Genomic DNA, 23087 nt, shown 5'->3' on the forward strand with positions numbered 1-23087 from the left:
AAGCCAATAGTTTAATTATTATGAATAAACCTTCACAATTTTTGCTGCCCAACAGGCCTTTTTATCCAACGCTGATGCATTAAAGAAATTAATTTTACCAATGGTACCCAGGACATTATTTCAACAATCTATAATCAGATAGCTTTGACCAAAAAAATGTAGCCACGTATTCCTTCCATCGACCATGCATCCAAAATATAACTTCACAAATCACGATACTTTGCAAATCTGCAAAAGACCACACAAATCATACAACACTTTGAAAAGATAATAAAAAATCACGCAAGGTATCTACCACGCAAAAAAGAATCAACCAGTAACTTTGGTCTCACTTATGGAGTACCGACGCGGTATCTTTTCAATTTTTTGGACTTAATTACCCTTCATTTTACCCGTAGTACCTAAGTATCTCTAATAACTTTCCTACAATACAATTTACTGTAGAGCGTTGGATATTTACCATGTTTTTGAATGCAAGAACCGAAAACGATCTTGGCCGGATAGAAAAGGTAAAAACTCAGGGCAATTTTAAATTTGTCACTAATTTGAATCACTATATGAAAATGCTACTAAAAGATTGTAAAAATACCACCAAAATTATCACTATAGTAGAAAACACTAGGAGCAGATTTGCAAAGGCCCCTAACGACTGAAAATCCACATCCAACAAAATTTTGGAAAGATACCTGATTAAAAAAAGAGAAAACATTCCCAGAGAACATGGGGCGATTGTTTTTCTTATTCAAGGAAAAAACCAAATAATATATTTGTAAATAAAAAATAATTTATGAGTAAAATTTTTATATATGTTCTTAGCGATCTAAAAGCAAAAGCTGAAAAATAAATTATAATAAAGAAAACCCCAAAACTACTCTAAATTAAATTTAGAGTTAAAGAATTTAAATTTTAACTTATAATTATAATAATTATAAGCATGAAAAAAAGACGGGGCTACAAACTGTCTCAACCTCATGGTGTGAAAAACATGCTAGGACGGGCGATGGGATAAATACAGTCTATAAATGTCCCTTTCCATGGAGAAACCGAGAAAATATAAACTCATGGCCTGGAACAAACTCATTTCAGAGTCATCAATATCTATATTTATCGCAACAGCGAGACACGGATAGTTGGGGCCTACATGAGAAAGGAAGGAAGATTTCCTGTCCAGTCTATTTACGTGGCAATTGCAACAATTTTAGCTGTGTATATCCGGCCTAGACATACAACCTCTGTCTCTAAGATGAACAAATTTCCGATAGAATTTTTAATTTTTCGTCTTATTTAAATTTTTTTAAGATTAATATTTTTATTGTTATTACATGATAAAATATAACTAGTATTTTACGTATGATTTTTTTTCAACCTTTTCATAAAATTTTCAAATAAAACGGATGGTGAAACACTCGACCTAGAAAACTCAGAAATGCTTTTTTTTTTTAGGGACAGAGTAGTAGACACCAAGTTATAATCCATTTTTCTTGAAAAGATGCACAACAATGTTCCCAAATAAATTCAGACTATGGCATCTACAAATAGACCTCTAAAAATTTCACGATCTTCCAACTGTACTTCTGCAGAGTTGTGATTTTGAACAAAGATAGTCCATTAAATCAGCAGACTTTGATACAAAGCAAAGAATTGCCAGTTCAACGGACCATTCTTTTTTCTCATTTCTCACCAGAGCATTTTTACCATCTTTAAAAACATATCTTAAGGTATCATCTTTTTTTATAATAAAAAGTAGGTAACTTGACGTAAAAAAAATTTGTACTAAAATTCTTGAAATTTGTTTCAATCTAACAAAAAGTAACAAAAAGTACATCGAGGTACTGGTATCTCGTAGTACTAAATCATTTCTGATCGTTAGATCTAACAGTGCAATCCGATTCAATGGTAAGAAATAATTTAGCACCTTGAGGTACTTTTTATTAGACCAAAATAAATCTCAAAATTCTTGGTACCTGAGGTAGGATGATGAAAAAACCCTCTCGCAAAGACTTAACTGCTGCAGCTAGATCAACACCAGTCAAATTATAACCCAGTACAGTACACAACAATTACATGCATGATGCACAGAGTGATAGAGGCATACAACATCAGTTACATTTGAAGATCAGAAGAAGAAGACGAAATAATTTGTTTACAGAGCCCTATGCTTGCAGCAGCAGCAGTAGCAGAAGCTGAGAAGCGGGAGAGTGATGTATCCATCCATTCCTGCAAATCCAAGTTGGCAATTCCGAGGGCCGACATATATCCCACTCCAAGGAGATCCGACAACGATGCCGAGCGAGCAGCTGCATCCTCTCCTCCCCCTCACCCTCATCGGAACTGCAGAAATCGCGCGACTCCTCCTCCTCCATCATCTCCCCGGCAAGAATCCAAACGCAAGCAGCAGCCCACGGGCCTTGTTACTTCTGATTCTGACGACCGCGAGTACGCTTTGCGATATATGTACTCGCCTCTGCTGCCTAAAGCTGCCGCCTTTCGCTGCGACGCGAGGCAGAGAGCAGCAGCAGCAGCTCCAGTCAGTAGTGTTCACTGTTCATTTGTTCAGGCGAGAGAGTCAACAATAGCTGTTGCTAGTTGCTTGTGCAGAAAAGGATTCTCCTTTTTGTTTTGTTTTTTTGCCTTTCTCTGCAGCAGCTGATGATGATGATGATGGTGTGGGCTATGGCTGTGCAGGTTGGGAGCTAGAGGAAGAAGAAGAAGGTAGCTAGGTTGGCTAGGTGGCTTGCTCTTCTTTTTTTTTCTGCTCCAGTTCCAGGTTTCTTGCATCACTTTGCGGCTTATCCTTGTTGGTTTATTTTAAGGGGCTCTTCTTCAATTCCATGGCAAAGTTTGTTTCTTTGTATCGGTTGTGCTTGCTGTTCTTGTTTTTTTAATCATGTGTGTTTTGTGCGTTCAGCTTGTGAATTTCTCGGGGCGCAAGAATCGTGGGCATGGATGGCAATGCGAGATCGGCGGCGAATCAGACGAAGCAAATAGTGTAAAGATTTCATCTGAAACCCAAGAAGGGATTCGTTTTGTTGTCGCCGAGCGGTACTGATCTGTGTGCACGCCCCAATCCAATGGCGATCCGCAGCAGCACGGACAACGAGCTGGTGGAGCTGCTATGGCACAACGGGGGCGTCGTCGCGCAGGCGCAGGCGCATCCGAGGGTCGTCTCCTCCGGCCGCTGCCGGAGCGTCAGCGGGCTCACCGGCGAGGAGACCGCCGCGTGGTTCCCGGACACCATGGACGACGCGCTGGAGAAGGACCTGTACACGCAGCTCTGGCACAGCGTCGCCGCGTCCCCGGACGGCGACGCGTTCCGGGGCGCCGGGCCCAGCTCTCACCACCCTCCGCCGGACATGGCGCCCCCGGCGGGGCCGCCGTTGAGGAGCGGCATCGGGTCGAGCTGGCCCGGCGACATCTGCTCGACCTTCTGCGGCAGCAACAATATCCCGGAGACGCCGGCGGGGCGCAGGGAGGCCGGCGCGGCATTGCCGCCGGAGCGGCCGCGCGGGGCCAGCACGCACGACGGCGCCGGCACGTCGTCGTCGGGCGGGTCCGGGAGCAACTTCGCCGGCTCCGGGCTGCCGAGCGAGAGCGCCAGCGCGCACAAGAGGAAAGCGAGGGGCAGGGAAGATTCAGACAGCCGCAGTGAGGTGTTTCTTGGCCCATCTTCCATGGCTTCCAACTTGCTATCCATGAGATGAATCCTTGAATTCAACTGATGAGAATTTCTGCAGGATGCTGAATGTGAGGCAACTGAAGAGACCAAATCATCGTCGCGGCGATATGGATCGAAGCGGAGGACTCGTGCAGCTGAAGTTCATAATCTGTCAGAGAGGGTGAGATCAAACACAGCTCCTGATCATAAAAAGGGAAAACAATATAGCTGTGATCCTAAAAAATTCTACTGATGTAGAGAAGAAGGGATCGGATCAACGAGAAGATGCGCGCATTGCAAGAACTCATACCTCATTGCAACAAGGTAAGAAACAGTATTATGCATCTTTTCTGATCAGGTGCAAGTCCATGGACTGATACAGTTATGTTGGTGAGTGGTGGCATATCTGATCTACCCTTTGCTGATATGATTCTCTTTTTTATTCAAGTCTTTTTGGGTCTATACTTTACTAATTGCAACTATATATTTTTCAATTAGACCGACAAGGCATCTATATTAGATGAAGCAATCGAGTATCTGAAGTCACTCCAAATGCAAGTTCAGGTTTGAACTCAACTACTAGTTCTTGTATTTGAACTTTACATGGCTCTATATAAGGGCAATTACCATTAGAGATTGAGATTGTCAAATATCCCTCAGATCATGTGGATGACTACCGGGATGGCGCCGATGATGTTTCCTGGTGCTCACCAGTTCATGGCACCAATGGCCGTGGGTATGAATTCAGCGTGCATGCCTGCAGCACAGGGCCTAAGTCAGATGTCAAGATTGCCATACATGAACCATTCCCTGCCAAATCACATCCCTCTAAATTCATCTCCAGCTATGAACCCGATGAATGTTGCAAACCAGATGCAAAACATTCAACTGAGAGAGGCAAGCAATCCCTTCCTTCACCCAGATGGCTGGCAAACAGCACCACCACAGGTACAAAAACAACCAGAGTATGGCTGACAAAGGAAATTTTCAGACCTCTTTGATTTGTTCACCTCGATTAGTCATTGATCATTTGCAGGTATCAGGACCATATCCTTCCGGACCTCAAGTAGCACAGCAAAACCAGATACCGAAAGTGCCAGCTAGCACTGTTCTGCCTAATTCTGGGGCTGAACAACCACCAACCTCTGATGGACTTTAGAATCAGACCAGAAGCTTGTAAGCACTTTCACCGATCAGTACATCTGCCTATTTCTTTTCAAATGATGTTGAGAAAAACTTGAGCTGCACATCACTGCACATATTAATTTCAGTCAATACTCAATATACCTGTATTGAACACTATCAGCACTTTGTGCAGTCACTCTTTGTCAGGTTAAGCTTTCATATTAAGTAGGTAACACAAGGATCTATTACCTTACCCTTATTATCTGCAATCTGTTTATTAAGCTAAAAATGCATGGCATTTAATTTTTTTTTTATTGAAGAATGACCAGATGCATAGAACATGAAGCCATCATCGTCCAGCTTAAAATTTCAAAATTTTGCAGTAACCTGTTAGTTCATGCAAGCTAACCAGTTGTTTTCATCTGACCTGTCATCTGATCGACTAGTTGGTGGTGCCAATCTTTTTGGTTTGACATCTTCTAGCACTGTCCGTGAAAATTAACGGTTGTACGTCCATTTCAGTGTCTCACTGTTGCATCGAATAGACCACATGATAGCAAAGAGGTGGAGGTGGATAACTTCAGAACTAATAATTATGATCTCTATTTTCTCGATATTACAGGATAAAGAATTGAACGTAGACTTGCGCAAGGGCCGTGTTTCTGGAGGTAGCTGAAAACATTGACATGATGAACAGATAGCATACACATTGCTGTTATGTATCTCGATCAATATCTGTCTGACATAAATGCTACAAGTATCTGTAAATGCAGAATAGCATTTTCTCCCTTCTCTAAGATGCTACTAATTACCAGTGTATGCACTAATCCTTATAATATTAAGTTTGTGGCCATTTCCCAGGACACCTTTTAAGTACCTGTGGCAGTCTTTACCCTTCTTTATCATCCTTTCTCAATTCCTACAAATGTCTTTTCTATTTTTTGTGATGAAAAAGAAAGGGTTGAAACACTTGTTGAATGACAGCCATGCAAGCAACCAGGTCTAACAGGAAGGCACAAAAGAATCCAAGACAGCAGGTCCTACATAAACTCATTGGATAACAAACTGATACTGTTCTTGCTTTAAATCCAAAGTACAGGTCAATCAGAGCTTGTCTTTTCGCCCCAGTGCCACTCCTGGTGAGCAACCATCACACAGAAAACAGATCTTATCTATACATTAGCCTAACACGAGTTTCTGTTTGTGGAAAGATTTGGTGAAACACAGATGAAGCTGCCAGCCCATCAGATTGTCTGAATGTGTCTGACTGTTGCACATACGACCCGACATACTTAATGCCAAAAATCTTCAGCATCCTGGCTGTTGTGGCTCATGCAGCATCAACAGCAGCAGCAGCAGCTGGGGGAGCCTGGGGATCATGTCTGGAGCCCCTACCACCATTGCAAATTCCATCATCCCATCAGAAGATAATCAGGTAGGTACACAGGAGTTGCAAGTTCAGTTCTTGCTCTGATATTCTTTTGCCTGATGTTACAGCACTCAAGTGCAGGTTACATGGACATGGTCCTACATGCACATGGTGTGTGGGGGGGTCCCTGCTGCACGCTGCAACTGGTTCATAGGATCATATCTATCTCCTGGGCTTTTCCTGTCTCTACTCCTGGCACTCCTTGCTCCACGCCTTCACACCGTTGCTTTCGCCTTTCCGTTGTTCTTCAGGATTACAGGCCTTGTCAGCTGCGTCATTGCAGTGTAGAGGAGGAGGAGGAGGATGCAGCCATGGCACTTGCAGCGCCTGGATGGACAGTGATGTCAATGTAACCTCTGGCTTGTGCTGCCGGGACATGTACAGTAGAGGTGGTTGGTTTAAGCACTTGATGTGGTGTTTTTATTGCTGTATTTACTTCTTTTCCCTTAGTTGGCAAAGGAAATTTGGCCATTTTATGAAAATGCTTACCGATGGGTGTAGGTCAGCTCGTGAGCATAGTGAAAAAAAGAAGATCGGGTGTCGACTCGATTTGGCCATCGGTTCTTCACCGTCAGTTTTTAATTTATTAATATTATATTTGATTTGTATTTTTTTAATATAGGCCATCACAAATTGGTGAAAACATGCATAAATAAACCTATACATCTATTGCTACATGACCGCATCAAAAATTAAATGTAGTGAATAAAATCATAAATTCATAATACCATACTGCTATATGACATTAAAAACCGGTTTGATTCTAAAAAACCATCACCGATTTGTTGGCTCACCAAAAAACCGCCCCGTTCACCGGATTTTTCCTAGTTCGATTGCAGAACAGTCTTTCAGTAGAACCGAGCTGCTAAGGTCATCGGTTCTTTTTTCCAGTCTGTATTTTTGTACTATGCTCACACGTAACGGTGGTTCACTTTTATTCAGCTAGATGAATTTGGTTTCAGTTTTTCTTTTTGGAAGGGGCGGGGGTTTAAAATAAAAATACTACAGTCAGTCACCCATTACATGTGGGTCAGCCCATCACTGTTTTGAGCCGTTGGATCAACCGCACATTGGCCTCGAGGTGGAAGGGGAAACAACTCAGAGACGGTGTGCCGTTTATCAGGCACTCCCATAAGCTTCCCTTAAGAGCATTGATGTTTCTCTTCGATATAATAGCATGAAGATCTCCTACATCATTCTAGAAGAAAAAAAAAAAGACGATTCATTGATGTTCTTGTCTGCATCTTGTGTTTATGAGGGTTCACTTCAGTCACCATCTATGAGCACTGGAATCTGGGATCATATCTTGTTTCACATTTATAGGCAAAGATTTGGAGTTCATGTCCAAGTTTGTTGGTTGCATCTCTTGTTGACCCAGTCCTCTCAAGTTGTGTTTTAGTACTGTTTGTTCCATGCTAGTAGTGAAGGCTGCAGAGCAAGAGCAGTGCTTGATCTTTCTTTTTCCTGTGATAAATATAGTCCAACTGCCTGCTAAATTATATGGAACTTTATACCATAAACTCGCTGATGTAGAAGGTGCTCAGTAGAAACATTTATTACCCTTTTTTATTTGTAAATTCAAAATTGTGGGTCACAAGGCACCAAGTAGGCATATTTATTACCTTTGTTAAGCTTATCATTAAAGTCAAAATTGTGAGTCACAAGGCAGAAATTCAGACCTTTTAGGGTCATTTATTACCTATGTTTATCTGTAAATTCAAACATGTGAAGGTTTTTTCTAAAAAAAATGGAAAAATTGGCTTCGCCCGGACTCGAACCGGAGACCTTCAGTGTGTTAGACTAACGTGATAACCAACTACACCACGAAACCAAGCTGGCCTGTTAATACAATCTATCGCCTATATATTAATGTGACAGTGTCGCAAACGATTTGGATTTGTGGATTGGTGGAGAAAATATATTAGCTGGAATTTAAAATGCACAGATTATATAGTTCCTTCATTACGAATAAAAACCATCCACTAAATTTAGGCGGACATACCATTACCGTTGAAAATATGAGTATGTATTATTTAATAGATAAATCGTGCCATTGCATATGTATACTAACGAAACCATTTCATATGAATACGATTTATAGACAACTATACGGAAGCCCTGCCATAAATATGTCGAAAATACGAAATATTTTCAAAACATACTAACGATTTTGAATCAGGTTCCAAATTAAAACGTTCATAGTGAGTCAGTGATGGCCATATGGACGTTCCGCAGCTGTACACATTGATGACACACCGCAACTGAAGCCGTGGTGGACGGAGAACAAGCAGTCATGCATAACTCTTTCTTAAAAATCTTATTCACTCTCTCTCTTGATGCGCCGTAGCTAAGACCATTGTAGACGAACAACAAGCCATCCTTCCCTAGTGCATGATGTTGAAGTTGACAGTTTCGGAGACAGACCTATCGGATTGAACTCATAATTAAATCAGATAACTCACACGTAACTAGCGTGTCCTAGTGTTTGTGTAGTTCTCTCATACACCATTACTCAAAGGACTAAAAAACACCATCCCTTTAAAGTGCTTCTTTGGAACAATGGAGTATAAAAACACATGAATAGAAAAAAAAAGCAGAAATAGAATGTCACACTATGCAAAATCATATGGAATTCCAAATCACATGAATTATAGATTTGGTTTCTTTCGATGGTTTGCATGAAGTAAACGGAGGAATTTTAAAGGATTTTGCTTGAGATAGAGATAGAAACTAGAGTGACAAAGGAAGAGATTGAATTGGACTTCTCAAAGAAAAAAAAGAATATGAGATTTAAGCTCATGCTTATTTTTCTATAGATAAGCATCCTATTCCTTTGATCAAAAGGATCTCGTAGAAATTTTTTCCAAAGGATTTGAATCCTCCAAAAACGCTATAAAATTTCTTCAATCCAAAGGAGACCCCTCCCCCCTCTCCTAAATAAGTAAGATGACGCTAAAGCTTATATGAACGAGGTGGATTTTTGAGATGTTGAAAGTAGCTATTTGTGCTATATATGGGCAAATTCCAATAATTAATCAACGAACCGGCACTGCGTTCGAAGTAGACCGTTGCAAAAGCTGATTAGCAACACGGATAAATGTAATTAGTATATGATTAATTAAGTATTACTTATTAAAAATTTAAAAAATAAATTTATTTGATCTTCTAAATAATTTTTATATAAAAATTTTTTGCATGAAATACATCAATTAGTAGTAGTTTGAAAAACGTGTTAACGAAAAACGAGTAGCAGTAACAGTGTATCCCACCAAGCTGAAATGAGCGCAGCCACCGGTAAACTCAGCAGCACGGCTCCTCGCCCATTCGCTACCGCTGACACGGTGGAATTTTGAGCCGAAGCCCCCCTCCAGTCCCGGCCCCCGCCGCGCGCGCGGGCTAGGAGCGGCTGCGGACTGCGACGTACACGCGCTACCACTCGTGCTCGTGCTCGTGCTCGTCTCGTGATCTCTCGTCGCGCCGCCGCCACCGCGCAACGCAACGCAACGAAAACCAGGCGCGGCTGGCAGCGTCAGCGTGTATTTGGGTCCGTCGCAAATCAGTGAAATCCTGAACGAATCGCCGCGATTTTGTTCCAAGTAGAAGCCAACTTGCTCTGCGAATCTCTTACATCTTTCTTCATCCGTGGAAACTTAATCTTTGACGTGGTATTAGCGCCGGGTTAATTTGACGTGGTAAAAAAACCAAGGTTTATTTTTTCTCTAAGCTTCCGTGTAAGCACCCCGTTGAGGATGCCCTTATCAACGAAACGAGGTCCATTACGCTGCTTACGCTCGCTAACCATGAGATACAAAGACATATCAACAATACGGATGTGCATTTATTTCAAAACCAAGGCTATTAATAGTCTGCATAAGCTATTATGGGTAACCATGAGATACAGAGACGAGGTCCATTTGTTTCAAAAACCAAGTCTTTTTGAATGATATATAGGAGGTCCGTTTGTTTCAAAACCAATTTTGTTTTTAGTTTGAAAAATCAAAAATTTTGGCTTCGCCCGGACTCGAACCGGAGACCTTCAGTGTGTTAGACTGACGTGATAACCAACTACACCACGAAACCAAATTGTTAGAATGCTCTATATAATATCCTATCATTCTACTTAACACATGAACTTAAACATAAAACCTTCTCCGTTTGACCAGAATTTCCATGTAAATTCAGGTGAATTTCACATGTGACTCGAATTAACAAATCCTCCAAAGAAAATTAAAATAAGGATCTATCAAGAGAAAATCATCTAAAAATATTAAGAGAAAACGAAACGAAATTAGTAGATGGGCCGGGCCGAGAAGACAGCAAGCTAGAGTTATTATCTAATCTTCCTCTTCTTTCCCTGTCCTGGCTTCCAGCCAGTGCAGAGAAGCACGTCGCTGGCACTGAACCCCAGTGCAGTAGCTGCTACTATTTCCAATCTGAATATTTCAGGCATGTTCAAAATACACGTACCCAAGATCCTAATTTGCTGTCGATTTTTTAAAGACTCTGTCCTGCTATTGTTTAGGCTATGTAGATAGCAAAAAAATGCGTATTTTCCAAGTAAATGTTTTTTAGCAGGAGCCTTGTTTTAAAATGACACAACAGGGTTAAGGTGTAATAAAAAACAGGCAAAATTATAATGGCATGGATATAATTAACCCTAATAAAAAAAAGCTACTTATGAAACCATACGCATCATCACAGTGATTCATCCTTCGAGATTTTTTTTTATAATCTCTTGAGACTTTTTATTTTTAAAATAGACCACCATAAACCTTATGTTCAAACATAAACATAAACCGGCTGGTATGGCTAAATAAAACTGCCATATCAATTTGGCTTTATTTGACAATGCCAGACTGGTGTGGCAAAGAACATGGCCGCACCAGCTACTCATGGCATGGCGCGACCATGTTATTTAGTCACACCAAGTAGGATGGCATGGTTAAAAAAGTTCGGATTTGAACATAAGTTTTAGGAGGGCTCAGGAAGGCTCAGGCAGCCTCATTTTTCACCTTTCTAGAGGGATGGAGGGAATCGCTATCGCTTTGTTGGCCCTCTATAACCCAACATCTCTGATCACTGATCAGAATTACCAACGTTCCACAAACTGACAAAGTCATTCTGATTCGCCATCATTATAGAAGTAGTATCACTGTTATGGTCTGCTTTGTTGGGTAATGCACCTTGTTTGTTGCTTGCTCATAGGCATTGTAAATGATGATCACGGCCTGCGTAAGGCTTCAAGCATAATTGCCACACGGATCAGTTACTAGTGACTAGTAAACAATCTGCAAAATCTTGCAGCAGGAACAGAGATAAACTACTGCACAATACTTGGCTACCTGCAATTAGAAGAAACTCAGTCTAAGATTAACCATGTCTGAAGGTTATGATGTACAATTAACAATAAAATTCACTGGTTTGACCAATGAATTACAAGTGAGATAGTAATAAAAGAAGAGATAAAAAAGGATAACTGATTACCTAACCAATTTCTCGTTCTTGGAATAAAGTGATCACCCACGTGATTTTCATGACAAATCTCCAGCCATGTGTACTTGGTGAATACTGAGAATTCAGGTTGCTTCTTTTCTGATTCCCAATAACTCCCAAGTATTTTCACTTTCTGTCCCCTTTGGCAACATTCTGAACCTTCCTTTTCTACTTGTATCTTTTAACTTCCAAATTCCAATTTAATGAAATCAGTGGAGCTCCTGCCTTCAAATTCAAAAGATCATTATCTTCCTTTTTGAAATAGTGTCACGTACTCCAGTCATGTTACACAGTGTTGATTACAATAGCATAACACAGAAAACTTTGCTTCAGGCATAACCGTCCGCTATCAATTCCATCCACGGGCCAACATCATGAATTATCCCTTGAGAATTTAAATAAGAAATCAACCTTGTGACAGATTGAAGACTAGCAGAAGTGGAAAGAGAGGCCATGAGCTCATTGATTACAATTTGGAAACACGAGCTGAAATTGCCCCTGATAGATTTTATGTGTTCAATTGCCAAATCTACTTCCCCAACATCTGTTAGACACTTCAACAAAATGACGTGTGAATTCACACTCTGAACATTGGATGGAGCACAAGATATAACACCCAATGCTCCTTTGTAATTACCTGAAATATATCATGGATGACATTTCAAAAGGAGATATTTGACAATTAAAACAGCACTCAGAACATTACTTTAGAATCATACCTTGTTTACAGAGTGCAAGCATAAACACGGTTAACACAGAACTAGCCAATTCAGGATCCTGCATCACACATTTGGTAAAGATCTCCACAGACTGTTCATATTTTTTTTCTTGGCACAGCATATTGATGACTGAAGTGTATGTTGTGCCATCAGGGGACACTCCTTTCTGGAACATGCGATCAAACAGTTGTTGTGCCTGTTCACTTTCATTGATTTCTGCAAATTTTGTTATGAGTATATTGTAAGTCTGCAGATTTGGACTACAGCCACTGGTAAACATCTCATCCCACAGCTTCTTGGCTGGCCTAAGGAGGTTATTTCTGCAGAGTGCCTCCATGAGAGAATTGTATGATGAAATGTCAGGCTCAAGTCTCTTTTTTTTCACCTCCTTTAGTACATCATATGCCTCTCTGACCTTCCCTGCCTTGCCTAAGAATGATACCATCAAATGGTAGTCCCTCACATTTCTACAATACCCTTTATCTAAAAGCACCCTAAAAAACTCCCACATATCATCACCCTTCCCATTCTTGCAAAGGCTCTCACAAAGGCGTATAAGCATAGCACTGCTTGGAAATGTCTCCTTTCCTACCATGAACTTGCAGAACATAAGAGCAGCATCGACATCAATGTCAGACACCGAACAAATCAATTCATTTAATACATCATCATCAATAGGGAAATCCCCTAAAACAATTGCCTCTGCAATCTCCTTTGCCTCACCAATCTGTCTCCTAGACAACAATGCAAGCACAAACTCTCTGTAGTCCTCCTTCCTAGGCGCAACCCCGAGCTTCCTCTTCTGTTTCAAGATCCTACCTTCCTCCTCCACCCTCCCTGCTGCCTTAAACGCCTCCGATACAACTCTATAAGCTACAAAATCCGGCTTCCACCCCCGCAACCTCATTTCCTCTAAAGAATGCGAAGCATCTTCAATCCTCCCCTCTCGACACAAACCATCAGCAACCATCAGTGCAACAACTGACCTATCAACCCGGTCTCCTCGATGGTGCACTGTCTGAACCAACCGCAGAACCTCAGCCAAACCATACATTCTGCCCACATTCTTGACGAACACCGCGAAACCAACCGTGTCAAGCTCGACGGCCCTCGCGATCATTCTGTCGAACACCTTGCGCGCGGGCACGAGTGACCCGGACGACGCGAGCGCGGTGAGCAGCGCGTTGCAGAGCGGCGCGGGGAGGGCGGAAGAGTCGGGGACGAGGCTGAAGTGGGCGAGTGCGTCGGGGATGCGGCCGTGGCGGAGCAGCGCGGAGGCAGCGAGGACGCGGGTGGCCGGGAGGAGTGGGAGCCCCGCGGCGCGGGCGCGGGAGAGCGCAGCGAGGAGGGCGGCGGGGTGGGCGGCGCGGGAAGGCTCGGCGAGCGACGCGAGGTGCGCGTGGAAGGCCTGCGGTGTTGAGGTGGGCGCCGCCGCGGGGCGAGCGGGCGGCGGCGGCGGCCCGCCGGAGATGGCGCGCGCGGCGGCGAGGCGCAAGCGCGAGGTGGCTGGCGGTGGGGCCATGGCGGATGGCGCCAGCGAGAGAGAGGGAGCTAAAGCGTAAAATGGAAGTAGACAAGCCGTCAGTGAAAGCGGAAACAAAAAATACGTAAACGCTTATCATTTGTGTTCTTTGAAACGCGGCCGCCTTCGAGACCCCACGCGGTTGTCTCCCTCCCGCGGCCGCGAGCACCAACGCCACGCCGCCTTCTTCCTCTTCCTGCGGCTTCTCTTCCCTCCAAATCCTCCAAAACCCTCGCGTTTTCCCGCGGCTCGCTTCCGCCGCGAGAGGGTTTTCCTCATCTGCGCGATCCTCTTGCCCTGAACGCCAGGGTGTCGGCTCCGCATTCTAGGGTTTCGCCGCTATGGAGGCGGTGGTCGTCGATGCGGGCTCCAAGCTGCTCAAGGCCGGCATCGCCTTGCCCGACCAGGCCCCGTCGCTGGTGAGCAGTCAGATCTCCCGCTCCGCTTCACTCTGCTTGAGATTCCGTCGGTTCTCTGCGAATTATTTGAGTTTTTTTTTTTGGTTTGGGGGGTTAGGTGATGCCGTCGAAGATGAAGCTGGAGGTTGAGGACGGCCAGATGGGCGACGGCGCGGTGGTGGAGGAGGTGGTGCAGCCGGTGGTGCGTGGCTTCGTCAAGGACTGGGACGCCATGGAGGACCTGCTCAACTACGTCCTGTACAGCAACATTGGGTGGGAGATTGGGGATGAGGGTCAGATCCTCTTCACGGAGCCGCTCTTCACACCCAAGGTTCGTGGTTAATTTGAGCGTGTTTATTGTTCTACGCAATAAAACCTGTTGATTGGGCTGATAACTAGTCCAAATTGTACTGAAGCAAGTACATATGGCTAGTTTTAAGTTTTGAAATTGGATCTAATGGACTTTGGTTTATTGGGTTCAAAATTAGGTAATTAACTCGGTTAGTTTTATGTGGCCTCAAGCCTTGACCCTATGAGTAATGTGTAAAATAGTGTCTGTAATCCACTGGCCTACATGATACTTAGTTACTTATCTCCTTACAGGCTGAAATCTTATACTGCGAATTTTAGGGCCATTTAATAAAATTTTCCAAATTGTGAGATCAATCCTTTTGTTATGTCTGGGAGGTGCCCCTAGTGAGTTAAACACTCTGCGTCAAGCTTGCTTTCTATAGTCTCTAGTCTAACTGCCATCTTATCTGGTTAGATTTTTATCCGAAATGTATGTTTTAGTCAAACACTTGTGCTATTTTGGTTCTCTATTGAATATCTCAATTTTAAAGAATTCTACCTCAGGTCAATTTCATATATGCTCTGTATCAAATCTGACTCGATTTTGAAATACATCCTATTGACCAGTATCCATATTTCTGCCCAAGCAACGTTTATTAGCAGCTGTGCCTATGTTCCATTTCAAAATTACCATTTACCAATAGGTGCTACCTTAGTATCTGGGTTCCTTCTACTTACTATTTTCCACACATTGGTATTACACTACTGTGGATGAGTCCTATTGATAGCATATTTAGACATTTCATGACGTATCCTAAAGGGCCTGTGTGATTTCTGTGCTGTATCTTTTATTGCTCTATATAATCTTGATGGTAACATGAATTCATAGACCAAACAAATGTGAGTAGTTTTGAAAAGCCAATCAGTGCTAAAAGTATATAAATCTTGATGGTAACTTAGTATCTTTATTGCTCTATGTAATCTTTTATTGCTCTAAGTATGTTTCACCATTTTTAATACTCACCCCGGTCATTATGTTTGTCGTTAGGACAAAAAGTTTTAGTCAAAAGATAGTTAATTTGGATGTCTGAAGCATCATATATAAATGACCGGAAGTAGTACTAGTACAAATTCTTTGTTACTAGTTTCCAAAGCTCTTTTCATTTGATTTTGCTCATTATTTTATTATGAATGCATTGATCTAACTGTTATTTTGTTGTTTCAAATTTTGACTTTGTGTTTCCCCATCTTTTTTTTTATGCCTTATCCAGGCACTTCGGGAGCAGCTGGCACAACTTATGTTTGAAAAATTCAACGTTTCAGGCTTTTATGACTCTGAGCAGGCAGTATTATCACTTTATGCAGTTGGACGCATTTCTGGCTGTACAGTGGACATTGGACATGGGAAAATAGGTAATTTTACCATATCAATAGTGTCCTCACCACTGTCAATTCCACAAGCTATTTTAATCTGAGTCAGTATAATATTTTTTTCATTTCTCTTGATTTGTTCTTCTTTTATTTGGTTTATTTATCATGATTTTCCCCAGACTTTACTTAAACTCTTGCCTTGCAATGAAACTAAAATTTCCTGTACCCCAACTTTTCTTTTAGGAAAAATGATTTGAAAAACCAACACATATTGTCGTCTATTCTATTTATTTACTTGTGGCTGCGGTGTGTGTGTGTGCGTGGGGGGGGGGGGGGGGGGTAAGTCTGTACTAGTATAGGCACGACATGACCAAATTCACCTAATGAATGCCTATGAGCACACAGAAGACAACCGTACAAGTGTACCATATATTCCTTGGCTCCTTGCATGTTCTTTATCTACTTCAGATTATCCTTAAATAAGGCAGCACATATCGAAGGCTTGCTGGGAAAAATATGTAATTCCCTTTTGAGCTCAAAAAATGTGCAACAAGAAGTGTCGTCCAGTGATTAATGATGTTTATGCATACAGTAGAAAACATCATACAAGGGTGACATAAATCCTTGTGTAATTGAAACATTTGTGTAGGTTAGTCTTCTTCCATTATTATTTTTCCACTTTTGAATCATTAAGCTAATATATCTACCTTGATTCTTATCTCAATTGTTTTAGTTTTCTTTTTTAAAAAAACTGAGTCACTGTTTTATCGCACTATTTTTCTATCATACTGACTTATTGGGAATAACTGTGGAGTAACCAGGACTTCTTTGTTACAAGCATAGAGAAGCATTTATTTGATCTGTTAAATATTCCATTTAATTAACTAGCTTTCATAACACATCACAGCAGGGCACAGTCATCAAAGCTGATACTTACAGATGTATATAGATAATTCAATTCTATCAGTGAACTGTATTTATGTTGGTCAGCATTGGCTATGTGGTGCGTTTTGATAAGCATTCTTTAGTAATGGTGGGAAGGAGCAGTTATTTTGGAGTTTGCTGTATTGACATTCTTTTCTATTTTAACAGATATTGCTCCAGTTTGTGAAGGTGCTGTTCAGCACATAGCATCAAAGAGATTTGACATTGGAGGAACTGACTTGACAAACCTATTCGCAGAAGAGCTCAAAAAATCTAACTCATCAGTAAACATTGATATTTCTGATGTTGAGAGGCTGAAAGAGCAGTATGCATGCTGCGCAGAAGATCAGTTGGCCTTTGAAGCCATTGGAAGCTCATGCCGACCAGAAAGGCACACTCTTCCAGATGGGCAGGTTGGTTATTGACTTGCTCTATATTTTTCTGTTCTATGTATAATATATATAGCTTAGCATTTACTTTGTTTCTATTACTTGTATGTCTTGTACGCAATCTGTCTCTTCATGAAATGTATGATAGCTGTGTGTGTGTGACTTGTTCTGTTTGTTTGATCATATCTCTTGTTGGCTACTTATTTCTATGAATCTATGCAAACCTGTATTTTCTAAACACTGGTTCCTCCAGGTTATAACAATTGAAAAAGAACGCTATATTGTTGGTGAAGCTTTATTTCAACCCCACATTTTGGGCCTAGAAGATTATGGAATTGTTCACCAGCTGGTTACTAGTGTCTCAAATGTCGCACCAGAGTACCACCGTCAGCTGCTTGAAAACACTATGTTGTGTGGTGGCACTGCCTCAATGACTGGTTAGTTATTTCTACCTAGAGTCTTCAGTATTTTACCTTATGTAGGAAATGCATATACATCAGCTATTAATAATAGGAACATTTCTTAGTCTTACTATTTTATATATACATGTGAAGCGGATGAAGACTTGCATTCTGTATGCGACTTCAAACTAGCATTGTAGTGCTAATGGTCTATGATCCATGTAAAAATTGGTATGGTTTGTTTCCTTGCTATGTCCAGAAAAAGGAAATGAGACCAGTATGGTAGTTTGCCCTTTTTGAGAACTTGTACTGTTGGACCTGGAACTTATATTTGGAGGGAGAAAGAATGGGATCTTTTGTAAGACTAAGCAATCTCTTGTTCTGCTGTTGTCATTTGATTGTTTTTCACCTTTCAATATTACACTGAATACGTGGTTGAAAATTTGAGGAGTGGTTTGGTAGTAGTAATAGTCAAGAGTCTTACAGTACTGCATCCTGGTCACAGATGCTGTAGTCAGCATTCATGTAATCAATATGTTAGTGAATAATTGCTTAAAAAAATGTTTTGGTGGATATATGCTTCATAAACAGATACATTTGAGTTTCTTATGCTTGTCTGCAGATTGCTTTAAATGACTTATCATTTCATTGTGACCAAAACCATTTGAATCTATTTATTTACCTAAGAGCATTATAATCAGTTTATAGGTAAATGACCTCTGTGCTTTCATCTTTCAAGGTTTTGAAGACAGGTTCCAGAGAGAGGCAAACCTGTCTGCTTCAGCAATCTGCCCATCTCTTGTGAAGGTAACCTCCTTCTCCCTTCATCCCCAACTCCCCAACTCTAACTCGGTTTGACCTTTATTAACCCAACACTCGATCCTCCAGCCCCCAGAGTATATGCCCGAGAACCTAGCGAGGTACTCGGCCTGGTTGGGCGGTGCAATATTGGCCAAGGTCGTTTTCCCGCAGAACCAGCATGTCACCAAGGGAGACTACGACGAGACTGGTCCATCCATTGTTCACAAGAAGTGCTTCTGAACACAGCTTGCCTTGAAGCCATGAACTTTGCCCGGGTAGGTGCACCCTTTTACTGTTGCTGTCAACTCTTGTGTGCTTTGTTTCACCAGCACGTGATGTGTACGAGCGTACGTACATGACTGGCCCCAACTCAAAACTGGATTTGCCTTTCAGGCCGTGGATGCTCGAATCTACAGCTAACTGGCATATAGGGGCCTGCCCTGTGCTTCAACTTGCTGTACTAACGTCGATCCTCTGAAGCTGCGGTTCTGAACAATTCATTGGATCAGCTGTGCCCGCGGCTGCCAGGATGCAGTAGAATCTAACATTGGTCTCTATTTATTACTAGTTGTAGAGGATTGTGCCTGCCAAATCAGATGAAAATTAGTGTACTCCACTGCGCAAGTAGGCTGTATTCGGTTGCTTGAATGCTTGTCCGCTCAAGAGCGTGCAGAAACCTGTTCGTTCCGTGATTCTGCCTTGCCATTCATTCGTTCTCTGAATTCTGTGTAGCTGTAGTGGTGTATAACAAATTAGAAGCAGTATTGTTATTATCCAAGTTCTTTGGCTGTTGAGGCGTTGAGCTAATTCCTGTCTGCGAACTCGGGTGTTCTTTTTTCTTTCATTTTTTCTGAAGGACAAGATGCAGCATAAAGGTTCTGTATAAATCTTGCACACCCATTCCCTTTGGGGCCTTGGCTCCATGCAAACCATGAAAAGAACAAGTGGGGTTGATTGCTGAAAAAAAAGCGCTCTACCTTTCAATCCAATGGCGTGATGTCATGGCACAATATTTCAGCACATGCTGGCCAATCATCTGATTTATATACTATTTTCATTATTTCAGAATATAGCTATCTAGATAGGATTTGATCTATGAATTTGGACCGGGAGTGATCTATAGTAGCTACATTTTGAGATGGAAAGAGCAGCGGTAACTAGCCTCCAGTTGGCCGCAAATGTTGATTGAATTGTAATGCATAAAAGATTTAGATTTTGGATTGGTAACAGTGGCAAACGTGGCCTCCAACAAAAGCTGCTCGCGGTCCAACAAAAGTAGTGGTAATAGTTTTTGCAGATTAGGGTGGCCGCTTGTGAGCAAGCAGCCAATGAAAGAGGCCGATCTTGTCTCTAATGGAAGCTAGCGCTGTCTTGCCTTTTGGGTGGCTCTCCCGGTCATTCTTCCGCAATTAAAACCGCCCCTCATGTGGGTTTTGTCCTGTCAACCAGATGCGTCTTAGTCGCTGTCGGGCTATGCCATTAGGACGGTGCTGTGCACACACTTCCTAGTAGTAATTTTGAGAAAAAGAAACAAACCGTACAATGAAAAAAAGGCAGCGTGACCCGTTTGACATTGCTACTCCTCCGTCTCTCCGTGTCCAGTATTTGATCATCTGTCTTATTTAAATTTTTTTAAAAATTAAATGTCCAGTATTTGATCATCTGTCTTATTTAAATTTTTTAAAAAATTAAAAAAAGTCACACGTTAAGTACTATTCATAATTTATCATCTAATAAAAATAAAAATGTTATTCATAATTTATCATCTAATAAAAATAAAAATGTTAATCGTAATTTTTTTAATAAGATCAAGAGTCAAATATTATAGATAAAAAGTAAAAAGTTGGTTTGTTTTAGGACGAAGAGAATACACACTAAAATAGTATGCTATCAGTAAGATTTTAGTGTGGCGATGGATTTATCATTGACCTTCCACCTCTATTTTTAGTTTTTGCTTATGTTTATAAACCAAATTTTAAATTTTAAATTTAAATTGATTTTGAGGTTTTTCAATGTAGTTTATTTTTTAGTCTTATTTTCTACAAACATGTGTAAAAGTTTTATTCATAAATTATTTTTATTTGTAAATACCATTTGATTTTTTCTAGAAAAAGCAAAAAGATAACCCCTCCATCTCTTGAAGCATGTGTTTAGAGATTAGAGTGATTCTAAATTAGGAAAGAGGGTGCCTATAAACTTGGTGTAGGAAATATTTTAGCTTTAATTCATGACAAATGGTTAAACATTGCAACTAAAAGAGTCAAATATCTTACATTATAAAAACGAAAGGAGTAATACAGTTAATTTAATTGGATGAAATGAAAGGGAGAGGTGCAACCGCAAGGCGCTGACATTGGCGTGAGGCAGGTGTGGGTGTGGGTGCGGGGAGGGGGCATCGATCCCCATCCCCACATTGGAGTCGAGAAGGAAGCTAAGGAGCGGATCAAGAGTCAAATATTATAAATAAAAAGTAAAAAGTTGGTTTGTTTTAGGACGAAGAGAGTACACACTAAAATAGTATGCTATCAGTAAGATTTTAGTGTGGCGATGGATTTATCATTGACCTTCCACCTCTATTTTTAGTTTTTCTTATGTTTATAAACCAAAATTTAAAATTTAAATTTAAATTGATTTTGAGGTTTTTCACCGTATAGTCTTGTTTTCTACAAACATGTGTAAAAGTTTTATTCATAAATTATTTTTATTTGTAAATACCATTTGATTTTTTCTAGAAAAAGCAAAAAGATGACCCCTCCATCTCTTGAAGCATGTGTTTAGAGATTAGGGTGATTCTAAATTAGGAAAGAGGGTGCCTATAAACTTGGCTAGGAAATATTTTAGCTTTAATTCATGACAAATGATTAAACATTGTAACTAAAAGAGTCAAATATCTTATATTATGAAAACGGAGGGAGTAATACAGTTAATTTAATTTAGGAAATGATGCAGCGGATCAACATGGATGAAATGAGAACCGCAACGCGCTGACATTGGCGTGAGGCAGGTGTGGGTGTGGGTGTGGGTGTGGGGAGGGGGCATCGATCCCCATCCCCCACATTGGAGTCGAGAAGGATGCTGATGAGCGGAAGAGGATGAAAAAGGGAACGGGCGAGCAGGAGGAGCGGGGGACAAACAACCAGCCGCAACGGGCCTCGCTCTCTCGACCTCGCACATCACCTCGCCCCCGCGCTCGAATCTCCCCGATAGCTTGCCAGTGTTGCTGCTGCGCGTCTCGGCGTCGCTACCCGCAGCGCGCGCGATCGAACGCACGCACGCACGCACGTAGTTGGTTGGTTGCTACAGTACTAGCAGTAGCTAGCTCACGTACGTAACGTACGCCCGCGCCGCGCGCTGCAGCTAGCAAGCATATGCATCTACTGGTGGAGGAGGAGTAGTACTAGTTAACACCAGGACGAGTCGACGACGCATCGGTCGCTCGATCGTACGCCGCGCGCGCGCGCAGCGCGGCGACATGCCGGCTAAAACTGACCTGGTCGTACGCCCGAGCGCGATCCCCTTGGTTGGCGCGTACGCTGGCTCGGCAGGATGCGCATGGGAAGAGAATTTTACTGGGAGGTTGGCTGATGGCCATGCTGGAAGTGCATGTATACTCCATCCATCTATCTTAAAACTAAGCACTATCTTTTCAATTGGAAAAACCATTTGTTGTTTAGTACGTAGTATGAGATTTGGTTAAGTTTTTAATATTTTTACCATTAACAATTTCTGATAAATGCTTAGTTCAAATGTAAAACAAATGACACATAGTTTTTTCTTGAAAAATACTACATAATATGATAAACTTATTAGATTTTTATAAATTTATTTTAGCATAAAATTGGTTATAGGAATTTTAAAAGTTTGAACAAATATTATTCTAAACGGTAAATATTTGTGATCGGACTAGAAGAGAGCACTTGCTTTGAGATCGAGAAAATGTTTGGCTGCGTTCGTTTCAGCTTGTGGAGCTGAACTGATCCTTGTTTTTCATTAGCACGTTTTTCAAACTACTAAATGATGTATTTCGTGCAAAAATTTTCTATATAGAAATCATTTTAGAAGATCAAATAACTTCTTTTTTCAAATTTTAATAAGTAATACTTAATAAATCATATACTAATTATATTTATCGTTTTCCGTGCGGCTAATCAACTTTCGTAAGCTTCAGGTTCGAACACAACCTTTATCATATAGGATATGGTTTAATTAATATTTAAAATTCTGACTATCAATAATATTTTTCCTATTTCACCATGCAAGACTATTCAATATTGTCCACATTTATAATATATATATATATCATATACATTTATCAATCGATATATCAAAGACTAGAAATAATTTAGTAATAAATATAACTTTCTAGCTGTGAAACGAGTACATAACAGTATCTAACTTTCAATCCGAAATAAGACCAGCAACCGACACGAAAACAAAATCCCGTTTGTGTTTGCCCAATTGGCAGTCGTATTAAACCACAAGCGAACGACGCCAAGGTAGAAAAAGAAAAGGCGGCAGAAAAAAAAAGGGCACCGTGCATACCATAGCATATTCACGGGGTGTCACGCA

At 41.2% G+C, this 23087-nt stretch overlaps 4 protein-coding genes and 2 non-coding genes across 10 annotated transcripts; 3 read left to right on the forward strand and 3 right to left on the reverse strand.

Moving 5' to 3' along the window:
• The first annotated feature begins 2096 nt into the window (after positions 1–2096).
• LOC107303942 lies at positions 2097–2766 on the forward strand. Its single transcript, XM_015835454.2, has 2 exons — positions 2097–2557; positions 2686–2766. The coding sequence occupies exons 1-2, from the start codon at positions 2156–2158 to the stop codon at positions 2695–2697; spliced, it is 414 nt and encodes a 137-aa protein (XP_015690940.1). The 5' UTR covers positions 2097–2155; the 3' UTR covers positions 2698–2766.
• Positions 2441–5643, forward strand: LOC102722283 (transcription factor PHYTOCHROME INTERACTING FACTOR-LIKE 13-like). 5 transcript variants are annotated; one of them, XM_040521880.1, is made up of 9 exons: positions 2441–2767; positions 2909–2989; positions 3089–3650; positions 3735–3836; positions 3914–3979; positions 4154–4219; positions 4316–4603; positions 4692–4831; positions 5403–5643. In XM_040521880.1, exons 2-8 carry the CDS (start codon positions 2943–2945, stop codon positions 4812–4814), a joined length of 1254 nt encoding a protein of 417 aa, XP_040377814.1. In that variant the 5' UTR covers positions 2441–2767; positions 2909–2942; the 3' UTR covers positions 4815–4831; positions 5403–5643. The 5 variants fall into 5 exon arrangements, with proteins under 5 accessions (XP_040377814.1, XP_040377812.1, XP_040377813.1 ...); XM_040521878.1 differs by having other exon boundaries at positions 2441–2729; positions 3086–3650; XM_040521879.1 differs by having other exon boundaries at positions 2441–2712; positions 3086–3650.
• A 2323-nt stretch (positions 5644–7966) lies between these two features.
• On the reverse strand, positions 7967–8040 carry TRNAV-AAC. Its single transcript has one exon. It is a non-coding gene; the product is annotated as a tRNA-Val (tRNA).
• A 2175-nt stretch (positions 8041–10215) lies between these two features.
• On the reverse strand, positions 10216–10289 carry TRNAV-AAC. The gene has a single exon. It is a non-coding gene; the product is annotated as a tRNA-Val (tRNA).
• Positions 10290–10947: 658 nt separating this feature from the next.
• LOC102711337 (pentatricopeptide repeat-containing protein At5g14080) lies at positions 10948–13943 on the reverse strand. The gene is made up of 3 exons (XM_006651817.3): positions 12422–13943; positions 11694–12339; positions 10948–11551 (listed from the first exon to the last, which is right to left on the reverse strand). Exons 1-2 carry the CDS (start codon positions 13941–13943, stop codon positions 12032–12034), a joined length of 1830 nt encoding a protein of 609 aa, XP_006651880.2. The 3' UTR covers positions 10948–11551; positions 11694–12031.
• A 153-nt stretch (positions 13944–14096) lies between these two features.
• Positions 14097–19493, forward strand: LOC102722562 (actin-related protein 7). Its single transcript, XM_006650620.3, has 8 exons — positions 14097–14362; positions 14460–14672; positions 15904–16045; positions 17096–17340; positions 17570–17753; positions 18457–18524; positions 18606–18793; positions 18912–19493. Exons 1-7 carry the CDS (start codon positions 14285–14287, stop codon positions 18756–18758), a joined length of 1083 nt encoding a protein of 360 aa, XP_006650683.1. The 5' UTR covers positions 14097–14284; the 3' UTR covers positions 18759–18793; positions 18912–19493.
• Positions 19494–23087: the final 3594 nt, after the last annotated feature.

Source organism: Oryza brachyantha, chromosome 3 (genome assembly GCF_000231095.2).
Source record: "Oryza brachyantha chromosome 3, ObraRS2, whole genome shotgun sequence".
Taxonomy (NCBI): domain Eukaryota; kingdom Viridiplantae; phylum Streptophyta; class Magnoliopsida; order Poales; family Poaceae; genus Oryza; species Oryza brachyantha.

Excerpts from the sequence above, each read along its gene's own strand:
- LOC107303942 (XM_015835454.2), top strand. The coding sequence starts at position 2,156 with ATGCTTGCAGCAGCAGCAGTAGCAGAAGCTGAGAAGCGGGAGAGTGAT.
- LOC102722562 (XM_006650620.3), top strand. The coding sequence starts at position 14,285 with ATGGAGGCGGTGGTCGTCGATGCGGGCTCCAAGCTGCTCAAGGCCGGC. Across the intron at positions 14,363-14,459 it reads CCGACCAGGCCCCGTCGCTG|GTGATGCCGTCGAAGATGAA; the intron begins GTGAGCAGTCAG and ends TTGGGGGGTTAG. Across the intron at positions 17,341-17,569 it reads ACACTCTTCCAGATGGGCAG|GTTATAACAATTGAAAAAGA; the intron begins GTTGGTTATTGA and ends TGGTTCCTCCAG.
- LOC102711337 (XM_006651817.3), bottom strand. The coding sequence starts at position 13,943 with ATGGCCCCACCGCCAGCCACCTCGCGCTTGCGCCTCGCCGCCGCGCGC. Across the intron at positions 12,340-12,421 it reads GCTTGCACTCTGTAAACAAG|GTAATTACAAAGGAGCATTG; the intron begins GTATGATTCTAA and ends GATATATTTCAG.
- LOC102722283 (XM_040521878.1), top strand. The coding sequence starts at position 2,943 with ATGGATGGCAATGCGAGATCGGCGGCGAATCAGACGAAGCAAATAGT. Across the intron at positions 2,990-3,085 it reads AATCAGACGAAGCAAATAGT|CAGCACGGACAACGAGCTGG; the intron begins GTAAAGATTTCA and ends GGCGATCCGCAG. Across the intron at positions 3,980-4,153 it reads TCATACCTCATTGCAACAAG|ACCGACAAGGCATCTATATT; the intron begins GTAAGAAACAGT and ends TTTTTCAATTAG.